The sequence below is a fragment of the Sinocyclocheilus rhinocerous genome, unplaced genomic scaffold (genome assembly GCF_001515625.1).
Source record: "Sinocyclocheilus rhinocerous isolate Xijiao unplaced genomic scaffold, SAMN03320098_v1.1 scaffold1858, whole genome shotgun sequence".
Lineage (NCBI taxonomy): Eukaryota > Metazoa > Chordata > Actinopteri > Cypriniformes > Cyprinidae > Sinocyclocheilus > Sinocyclocheilus rhinocerous.
Window position 1 is genome coordinate 380,512 of NW_015647052.1, and position 11,419 is coordinate 391,930.

The 11,419-nt window shown below is 38.1% G+C and overlaps 1 protein-coding gene across 1 annotated transcript in view; it reads right to left on the reverse strand.

Annotated features, from left to right (window-relative positions):
* Window positions 1–3,317: 3,317 nt before the first annotated feature.
* LOC107708633 (poly [ADP-ribose] polymerase 8-like) overlaps window positions 3,318–11,419 on the reverse strand; it is a 53,086-nt gene continuing 44,984 nt past the window's right edge. The window contains exons 14-25 of the mRNA XM_016512912.1: window positions 8,746–8,841; window positions 8,132–8,224; window positions 7,891–8,016; window positions 7,499–7,564; window positions 6,637–6,704; window positions 6,321–6,369; window positions 5,122–5,234; window positions 4,428–4,500; window positions 3,895–3,964; window positions 3,722–3,795; window positions 3,515–3,584; window positions 3,318–3,432 (exon numbers count right to left, since the gene is read on the reverse strand). Of these exons, the coding sequence (XP_016368398.1) occupies window positions 3,344–3,432; window positions 3,515–3,584; window positions 3,722–3,795; window positions 3,895–3,964; window positions 4,428–4,500; window positions 5,122–5,234; window positions 6,321–6,369; window positions 6,637–6,704; window positions 7,499–7,564; window positions 7,891–8,016; window positions 8,132–8,224; window positions 8,746–8,841 (987 nt within the window). The 3' untranslated portion in view covers window positions 3,318–3,343. The remainder of the gene's footprint in view (window positions 3,433–3,514; window positions 3,585–3,721; window positions 3,796–3,894; window positions 3,965–4,427; window positions 4,501–5,121; window positions 5,235–6,320; window positions 6,370–6,636; window positions 6,705–7,498; window positions 7,565–7,890; window positions 8,017–8,131; window positions 8,225–8,745; window positions 8,842–11,419) is intronic.

Consider the following 11,419-nt stretch of genomic DNA (forward strand, 5'->3'; position numbering starts at 1 on the left):
TTTTTTTTTTTCATTTGTGTGGTCTGACTGTCTTGGGCCTGGTTTCACAGACATGGCTTAGACTAAGCCAGGATTAGGCCATAGTTCAATTAGGACATCTAAGTCATTTTTATTAACATGCCTTAGAAAAACCATTACTGGCGTGCATCTTGAGATAAAACAAAGGCACCGATATATTTTAACATCAGTCAGTGCAAGTTTCTTTCAGTTGAAACAGCTCAGTTAATACTAATATATAATAAATATAATAATCTCAGAAAGATGCAACATTGCAGAAAGATTTACTGGTATTTAGGTATCTTGTACAACCCCAAATCAGAAAAAGTTGGGATATTTTGTAAAATGCAATGAAATCAAGAATCTGTGTGTAATTCTCTTTAACTTTTATTCAATTGACAAAAGCACAAAGAAAAGATTTCCAAAGTTTTCACTGATCAACTTAAATGTATTTTTTAAATATAAACCAATTTTGATTTTGATGGCTGCAACACACTCCAAAAAAAAAAGTTGGGACAGGTAAAAAAAAAAAAAAGGGAAAAGGTTATAGAATATCCCAATTAAACGGTTTTAAAATAGTCCAAAATAAGCAGGTGAATTGGTAATAGGTGAGGCTATGATGTTTGGGGTTATGGGGGGTATGGGGGTGCAGCAGAGCAAACGGTATGGGTGACTGGCATATGTACCAAGGTACCATTGACATGGAGGCATATATTGGGATTGTACAGAGACATACTGCCATCAAGATGACGTCTTTCATGGCAAGTCATATATGGTTACCCAGCGGGCACCTTGATATCAATTTGACGTCAAATATTAGTCCAGACATGATCAAAATGCTGTAAGAATTTTAAATTCAGTTTAGATGGCAATGTCTTCCAGTTGTAATTGGGTGATAGGAATATAGGAAGTTAATCCCACACTGGCCAAAATGTTTGACGTTCAATTTACATCAAATCAACATCATGTCAAGTTTTGAATTCACTTTGATTTGCATATTTGACCTGTTTTTTGACGTCAATTTTGATGCCAATTTGATGTCTTTTCAACATCAATCGCCACAGGGTATTAGATCAAGACAATGCAGGTCTCATTCTGCATGTGCTACAACAGCGTGGTTTTGTAGACAGAGAGAGGATGTGCTTGACTGGCCTGCCTCCTATTGAAAATACATGGCCCATCATGAAAAAAAGAATCAGACAATGACAACCATGGACTGTTGAACAGATGAAGTCTTGTATCAAGCAAGCAAAAAATGTAACAATTAGAATCCTCAATTCCCAAGCTATTAAATATTGTAATTAAAAGGAAAGTTGATGTGACACAGACAGTGTTAAACATGCCTCTGTCCCAACTTTTCTGGAGTGTGTTGCAGCCATCAAAATCAACATTTGTTTATATTTACAAAATACTATTAATTTGGTCAGTGAAAACATTGGAAATCTTTTCGTTGTACTTTTGTCAATTAAATAAGGTTAAAGAAAATTAACTAATCACAGATTCTTGATTTTATTGCAATTTACAAAGCGTCCCAACTTTTTCTGATTTAGGGTTGTGCAAATAATAATATCAGTGACTTACCTGTGCCAAGTGTCCTGGCTTTTGGCCAACTGGAGTCAATGATTAGCCTGTTCTAGCACTAATTTACAGAGGTACAGCTAAATTAGTACAATACAACATTTTATGAGAAAATCAACAATGGAATCATTTGTATTTGTGCTTCAGAGGACAGACACTTGAAATGTTGAATCGATTCTAGAACTCTATACAAAATTGCCATGCACTGCCTTTCCCCTCATAAACATATTCTGACTACATCTTAAAGAGGTCATATGATGCGATTTCAATTTTTCCTTTCTCTTTGGAGTGTTACAAGCTCTTGGTGCATAAAGAAGATCTGTAAAGTTGCAAAGACTAAAGTCTCAAATCCAAAGAGATATTCTTTATAAAAGTTAAGAGTCAACCACGCCTACCTAAAACGGCTCGTTCTAACACACCCCACATGTCTACGTCACGATGTGAGAAGATTTGCATAACGCCGCCCAAACGTTCACGCAAAGAAAGAAGGCGTAACTTAAAAATATTTGGCTGCACAACTGTTGATAATTCTAATAATAAATCAGCATATTAGAATGATTTGTGTGTGTGTGTGTGAGGGGAACAGGGTCACATCACAGGAGAGTGAACTGCCTGTCAGAAATCATAGCACGTCAGCTGTCTTAACCGCGGCTTGTGTACTGCATCATCACTGTGTCTGTCACGCGACTCTGTTGCCCTTTCGGGCTTGAACTGATGGTAAAACTAAAGACATTATTAACTGTCTTGATATTTACTTTGAAAGCTGAAGCGATTATGGTAAGGGGCATTAGTTACATTTCCGACGCGTGTTTGCGGTGTTCGGCCAATCATGATGCACTGGGTCAGCTGGCCAATCAGAGCAGACTGCGCTTGTCAGAAGGAGGTACTTTGTAGAAAACGAAGCGTTTGAGAGAGGCGGGGCATAGAGGACCTACAATAATGTACAGTATTTGAAAAATAATGTGTTTTTTGAACATTAAAGCATGTCAACATATTCTGTTATACCAAATACACAAAATAATGATCTTTAAAATAGCATCATATGACCCCTTTAATGGTGTCAGCAGCCATTTTGAAGTAGATTTTTGGATGTTGTGAACTGGCCAGGCATTTCATGGTTGTAAAAAAAAAAGGAACGGCTCTGTGGAAAAGGTGAGCGAGGCTAGTAAGGCTGCAGACTTCTGTGTATTAAATGGTATTTTGCAGTATTTATTTTCTTTCAGTTAGAAAGAAAAAAGACAAAAATGTCTGAATTATTGGCAAATCTGAATTTAATGAACATAAACAGATATATAAGCTACTATTTCCATAACTTGTAAAAAGCCAAAAAGCTTGATCTGTTCGCAAAAGAAGGAAAAAGTAAAAACATACTACAGAAAATATTTGGCCTCCTTGTTGCCGTGGCATTATTTACACTATATACAGTATTTTCATATATGACAGTACAGTCATATTTGCCATTAAATCCTTATCGATAAGGCACCAAATGCTAAGTAGCATGATCCTTTTTTCTTTTTACCAAATTGTGCAGAAAATGTACAAAACTATACAAACAGACCTATCACATATGAACATCGTCCATCTCAATGAAAAAAAAAAACATAAAAATAAGTTGCCGTTAGATGTTTTGAAAGTTATAGTTATGATTGTACATGCATGTAAGAACTAAACCCCAACTTAATCCTTTAAAGATATTTAAACAATATTTATTAACTGATTAGTTTAGCAACAGGAACAGATATATATGCTGAGATAGACATAACTGTACTTACACAAAGAAAAAACGTGTGCAGACATTATCTGTATTTGGAACTACCCAGATGTCCCCATGCTTGTGCAGGTCTGGAGATGTAATAACTGTTACATATATATAAAAAGAAGTGATTATTAACATGACAAAGATTACAGATGATAATATAAATGTGTGTTAAATGTGTACCTTCACATAAGGCTATGCATTTAAGGTTGCGGCTCTGCAGAAACTGGGGGTTCTGGCCTTTCTTCTGTGACTGAAAGCAAAAAAAAACCAGAAAAATGTGGATCATATTTCAGGGTTCAGGATGCCAAGCATTTTTTTTTTTTTAAGAAAGATAATAATGACTGTCAATTGATTGGGGGAAGAAAATAGTAGTACTAAAAAAAGTACCTGCAAATTAATATTGGACTTGTTGGCAGCGGTTTCATCTTTTGAAGCAACTTTCTGCTGTTTTTTATTCATCCCTTTGGGGGGAAAAGACACAGTTATGTCAAGCAATTATACATTTATTGCATATATTTATGTAGAAAGTAGAGGAGTTTTGCTCCTAAAGGTTTTAAGACCTGAGTAGCCAAAGGATATGCTTGATAATGGACTGAGATAGATTCCACTCCCATAGATAGCGCCATGGAGCTGCAGTCTGCTCAGATGTTTAAGAGGTTTACATAATGCATTATGCACACACACACACACACATATACATATACACACATACATACATACATATATATACATACACACACACTATTATATCTTACTACATCTATTTCCACTATATTAAAAAAAATCAGCTTCATCTACACTTCATCCCAGCTTAATTACATTAAAGGGGTCATATGATGCGATTTCATTTTTTCCTTTCTCTTTAGAGTGTTACAAGCTCTTGGTGTACATACATACATATATATACATACACACACTATTATATCTTACTACATCTATTTCCACTATATTAAAAAAAATCTGCTTCATCTACACTTCATCCCAGCTTAATTACATTAAAAACATCTTTCCCTTCAACCCTTTTTATGATAGGTCTCTTTAAAGAATCAGATACCGTGGGTAAAGCATCTGCATTATAATTAGATGTAAGTACCTGAAGCCTCGTGTTTGATGCCACGACTAAACCATTCCTCAAAATGGAGTGCCAGTTTTCTATGTGTGATCCACTGAAAGCGAGAGGGAGAAAGAGCCAGTCAGTTTGTCTTTTTAAAACTGGAAAATCAACAGCCAGTGTTCTCAAGTCAGCAAGAAACCTCATGCCTGTACAGCTGTGGCTTTAATTAGATCTGTGCAAAAGACAGATTTGAATTCTATGACTCCTTCAAGATATAGTTTGCTGCACAGCTGAATAACAACTGAACTAGTTAAGACAGCTAAAACTGATTTCCTTTTATTGTGACAATGAAATGCACTTCCAAATTTAAAATATTTATTATTAGTGGACATAATCACAATGCCATGAAGCATTTAAAGAAAGAAATTATTGCTTTTCTGTTATGTCTTGCAGTCCAAACCAGGCTTGTGGCATCTACAACATTTGTTCAGCACACCCACAGACTATTCACAGACTGCACACATTCACACTGCACACAAAACTGCCAAGCGCTTGCCAAAAAATTATAAGCTCCAGCCGGACAGATATTGTAATATACTTAGGGACCAGATAAAACACATTTTCCTTAAGCCTTGTTGTACCCTAATCATGAATTTATGAATTTGTAATGATGTGGGTCAGATTTGCAGTTTCTAAGGTAAATGCTGTATTGGCTGTTTAAAATGGAACTCACTGGAAAGCAAAGGTACTCCCAAAGAGGCCTTTGGCAGCTCTGAGGTTGGATTCTTTGGCTGGTGGACTGCTGAGCAGGAGGAACTGATGGGATGTGTGCATGAACTTCAGTTGCTGTTGTGAGAAAAACAAGATGAAAGAGCATACACTTGAGATGTTAAGCCTTAATCATTTTACCTTAATCATGAGACATTGAAGACTTCCTGTGAATTTAAAACTGTCTTTAGGAATACAGAAGAACTGAAAGATGGTTTCTAAAGGAGTCATGATTCTCTCTTAGTGGGGTAATGCCAGTTAAGCCGCTTTTCCACTGCGTGGTATGGCTCGGCTCGCTTTACTTTGGCTCGGTATGCTTTTCCACTGCAGTGTAGTACCGCTTCACAGCGGGGACGATTATAGACTGATCGTTATAGTTGCGCCGCCACCTCGTCTACTGACCACGATACAGCCATTTATTTTCTCAAGTTGCGTGTGACGGTCATTTAAAGCAAGTAGTTTAAAAAAAGTCTTCCAAACAAATGATACTGTGGTGGTCTAGCGGGTTTGGTGTCTTGTGTTGCAAATCCAATGACCCTGGAAGTGACGATTCTCTCTGACCAATTAGTGACCTGCAGTGTTTACATGTCACATTTTAGTGTCGGTACGGCTCGCTTGGAACATCAACCGAGGTGGCACTAAAAAAGCACCAGGTACTAGGTACAGTACACAGTGAAAAAAACAAACAAAAGTGAGCCATGGCATGCAGTGGAAAAGAGCCATTAGTCTAACGGTGCGTTTCCACTGGCACGTATCGAGCGCAGCGGAGCGAGCATTTTCAATTCATTCCTATGGAAGTTGAGTTTAAACGCTCGCGCGGGTGTATTATGGGATTGAAAGCGGCGCGGAGAAGTGTCAAAAAGATTGGGCATTCCTCGACTTTATGCAAACGTCGACAACCAATCGCTGTGAAAGGAAGAAGATGAAACGTAAACAGGGTGTTTTTCAGAGGCGTGCTCTGCCCTAAATTTGACACGCCCCAAAGCAGTGGCGTTGTAGCGTTGCCAGCGGCACTGAGCGCAGATTTGCCGCTGTAGTGGAAACGCAGCGTAACCCTGATCATCTTAATCTAGAACTAGAATGTTCACATTCTTGTGGCATTTGATAGCAGAAATTTTAAGGGAAATCATTACAAATGCTTAATAAGACAGATACAAGACTTACTCTAGTAACAGGAAGCTTCACTATGTGTGATCTGTTACTGGAAATCACCCTGTTAAGAAAATGGATTTATCAGCCATGTTATATACCCCATTAGGTTTGAAACCCTCTACTGCAGGAATGCAGACGTATTTAAATATATGAGTAATTGTTCATCACATGATCATACTGACTGTCCTAGGTAGTACAAAGATGGATGTACACACACACACTCCATGACTATGTAATCAGAGCTGTTACGAGAGCTGACCATCACATTTACACATCATTAAAATGCAGGAGTGGAGTAGAAAATGACTGAAGTGTCATTCTGTCATACCACTGCAGCAGTGGATGAGCCAGGGGATCATGCTTGTCCATTTGTTTCTTTATCTCCAGGTATGGAGCCTGTGCAGAAGAAATGTCAACGGTCAACATGGTATTACATTTTGGCAAGTTTATTTTAATTGACTGATGGCCTTAAAAACAATAACAATCACAGAAAAAAAACATGCTTTTGTTGTAAAATTCAACTTAATACCTGGGTCATTTCTCTGATAGATGCGATACTGTCAAGTGCTCTCATCACTCGGTCATAGTCCTTTTTCTGAAGAAGAACTCAAACAATCAATGTAATATTCCTTTCTGAATAGCAGGATTACACTAAAGCACTGGTTCTCAAACCTGTCCTCAGTGTATAGTGCATCATTTGGGACGCAGCTCTGGAGTACCCCCAGCCCTGCACATTTTGTATGTCTCCCTCATCCATCACACCTGATTCAACTCATCAGCTCATTAGTGGAGACTGCAAGACCTGAAGTGGGTGTGTCAGATATTGGGAAACATACAAAATGTGCAGTGCTGGGGGTACTTCATGGAGAGGTTTGAAAACCACTGCACTAAAGAGACAGGTTAAGCTAAAGCTAATTGCTATTAGTGTTTTAAGTACCCTGGGGTTGAAGGCAAGTGCTTGTGAGTCATTGGGATCCACCACAGAGGGATATGGCTCAAAAATGACAACTTTCCTTGGAGACTCCAGCGCAGATCGGCACATGGAGACCAGTAGGTCTACTACCTGTAGTCACAAACCGAAATTGTTAAAGCATTTGGTTAGAAACACGGTATCTTCTGTGCAGAATGACTGTATGAGTGCTTACAGTTGCGTATGTCTATTTTGTTTGTTTGTGTACCTAACTTAATACCTGGGTCATTTCTCTGATAGATGCGATACTGTCAAGTGCTCTCATCACTCGGTCATAGTCCTTTTTCTGAAGAAGAACTCAAACAATCAATGTAATATTCCTTTCTGAATAGCAGGATTACACTAAAGCACTGGTTCTCAAACCTGTCCTGAGGTGCGTCCCAAATCGCGTACTTATGCACTATTCTATGATGTTTTGTAGTATAAATAGTCCACACCTGATTCAACTCATCAGCTCATTAGTGGAGACTGCAAGACCTGAAGTGGGTGTGTCAGATATTGGGAAACATACAAAATGTGCAGTGCTGGGGGTACTTCATGGAGAGGTTTGAAAACCACTGCACTAAAGAGACAGGTTAAGCTAAAGCTAATTGCTATTAGTGTTTTAAGTACCCTGGGGTTGAAGGCAAGTGCTTGTGAGTCATTGGGATCCACCACAGAGGGATATGGCTCAAAAATGACAACTTTCCTTGGAGACTCCAGCGCAGATCGGCACATGGAGACCAGTAGGTCTACTACCTGTAGTCACAAACCGAAATTGTTAAAGCATTTGGTTAGAAACACGGTATCTTCTGTGCAGAATGACTGTATGAGTGCTTACAGTTGCGTATGTCTATTTTGTTTGTTTGTGTACCTGAGCACCAGTGGCAATCTCATCAGCAGCCTCATTCATGACCCCTAACGTTTGGAAGGCGAATACACATAACTCTCTCTCACACACTGTGGGCTGCAGGACACATTATAAACAAGATCATTAGAAGTGAAATGTTATTATTAATCCAGAATTAATCTAATCACATATAACATGAATTGGCTCACTTTTAATGATTTTAATGAAATATTATGCATAACTATTTTCTGAAGAATAATATGGCAGAATAATATGGAAAAAGAAAATGGTCTTTGTGACATCAAAACTTAAGATATGAAGTTAATTTCTAAATATTTTGATGTTAAATTAAAAAATATAATAAAACTTGTATTCATTAAGAATGCATTCAATTGATCAAAAGTGACAGTAAAGTCATTTATTACATTACGCAATATTTCTATTTGAAATAAATGTTTTTTACTGTCTCAACAATGTTCTTTTAAAAACATTAGAAAATCTTACTAAACCCAAAATTTTGAATGGTAGTCTACGGTATACTTTAAAATACATGCGATCACAGGTGTCTTCAATAATTCATTCCAAAGTATTCACACCATTTACCAATCCAAGATTGCTAGTAGAGCAAACAGACTTACTCTGAGCATTGGTCCATTTTGGAACACGTGAGGTTCATCGCAGACCACACAGAACTCGTTCAGTACAGGGATACGCTGTTCTGCATACTCCATAGTCTGCAATTACACATCAGGTCAACACATATGCAACTGTTCAGTAACATTTCACCCCTCTGTAACAGTAATATAGCATCAGCAGCTGCCAGAAGAGCTCCACCAAAACCCTAATACAAATTAAAAGGACAGTTCACTAAAAACGAAAATATTTTCATCATGTTTGAAACATCTGGAATGACTTGATGGTGAGTAAACAACGTTAGAATTTTTCCTGAAATATTTTATGTAACTTTGGTCACAAGAATACTAATGACTGGAGAATGTCAACTACTGCAACCAATCACATGCCCTGTTTGCTTCAGGAAAGGATTTTGCATGTATTTGCAAGTGAAAGAGTTGTATTATTCCAACCCCAAATACTGTTTGATTAATGAATTTAGGCAAAGGGGGAAATGTAGATTTTTATTTTTTTTACCTGAACAAGGAAGCCTCTGTCTCTGATTGGAATGGATTTGGCGCCGATGTTTGGCTACTCGAGAAAACAGAAAAAAAGTTTGAACTCCCTTTAAATTCCAAACCAAATTTGCAAACCAAACACACAAAGTTGTTTTCAATGCCTGAAGCCAAAATTTACACTAGTGGGACAAAATGTTTTAACTACAGAATTTATCTCTCTGCAAGAACAATTTTTAAATAAATCCCCCTGTCCTCAACCTGTTAAACTCTCTCATCTCTGCCTAGTAGGAGCAATTAATTGTGAAATTGCTTACTCTTATTTTTGCAGTAAATAAATTCTGTTAAATAATGCTTTCATATCCAAAACTCTCTGGTGTATGCAAATTTCCAAGGATGTTATACTTTTCTTATTTTCCATAATCATTTATACATTATATTCATTACGAGTTATTCTTTATGGTTCTTTTTGTTGTTACTCTTCATTATATTCATATTACTGTTTTATGTTAGGTATATATTCAGTATTATTCATTTATTCTTTTTTCATATTCCATTTATAATCATATTCTGTAGACGTAGGATATATTTTCTGGTCTGACATATAAAAGGTACATTTTGTTATGGTAAAAGGATGTTTTTGGTAAGATGTTGAGCGCCTTTTTTAAATATTTTTATATGAAGAATGTTCTCTGAATTTGCTTTCTGTGGTACTAAATGTTCTTTCCAAGAGCTGGTATTTGCAAGATGATATTTGAAGATTGCTTAACTCTGCTGTTTCTGCTCGAAGGGTGTAAAATCACAACACATAGCTCTATTTTTATCTGACCTACTGCATTTTAACAGGTCATGTCAATGTGACCTAGTCCTGAACTTAATTCAACTTAGGTGGGGGAAATATTTGACAATACGTAGATAATGACACAATGGATAAATTCCTTTGACATTTATGAGTCAGACATAAACATCTGGTGATATTGTAAGAGGATGTAAGTTCTCCTGTGTGTGTATATATATAGCACATGCTGCAAAGGCCTTTGTCTCTTTTCTTCTACAAGGATTATTATACTCAGATGCTTAGATACTCAGATTACTCTTTTAGAAATTTTAGTAGAATATACTCTATTTGAATGTCGTGTTCTTTTAATCTTTTTCTTTCATTTAAATTTTTTCATTATTACCATCTTCTGTTATTGTTATCATTTATGATTTTATATTCAAATAAAATACAAATTTATTGAAAGACTTCATCTGCCTGGATCTCACTGCACCACACTCGATCAGGTGTCACTGACCAAAGCCAAACCAAACAGCCAATCAAATTAGGCAAATCCTAATTTATTATGTAATCTCAAGGAAGTATTTGCATACAACGCAATCCCAACGCAATCCTTACCTGAGGTGTGGAAGAGAGTGATGGGGCCAGGATGCCAATTAGCCCTGAGGTAAGGGAGAGGCGTCTGCTCTCAGTGACAGGCTCTTTAAAGATGTCACTTTTGCCCATCTTGGTGCTGCTGGAGTAGGACCTGCTGAGCAGACGATGGTGGTGCTTCAGGCCATCCAGCTCTTCAGTCCGCACACTGCCTGAGCAGGAGCGGCCCAGGAGCCGGTGGGGCTTCAAAGCATCGCCATCGCTACTGCCAGCAGCGTGTTCGCAGCGAGGCTCTGCCATGCTCGACCGCGGCGACAGTTTATGAGGCCGCAGCGGCGGGCAGTCCTCCGGTTTAACAGCGGTCGAGCAGGGCCTCGACAGCAGCCGGTGGGGTTGCTTGAGGGGCTGATGTTGCTCCATCCGCGGGTCGCTGGAGAGAGAGTGGCCCAGAAGCTTGTGCGACTTGCTGACACAGCCGTCCATTTCTGGCTTCACCGTGCTTGAGCATGTTCGCCGTAACAGACGGTGGGACTTTGACACGCCATCCTGCTCAGGTTTGAGCTTCTTTTTGCTCTTCACACAGCCAGGAGGAGGGTAGCTGGGGGATCTGAGTTTGCACAAGCACAGCACATTAATCAAACAACGTGAATTAAGGAACACAGAAAGATGTTGTGCAATTACGCTTGTGCAAATTCTGCACATTTCAGAATGCTTCATTGGCTGATTTACACCATTTCATTTTTCATGTTGAGGTCTGCATAGTTCGCAGTGGAAATGCGTGTTTTTTGCACTAATGAATTACAGTAGGTTGTG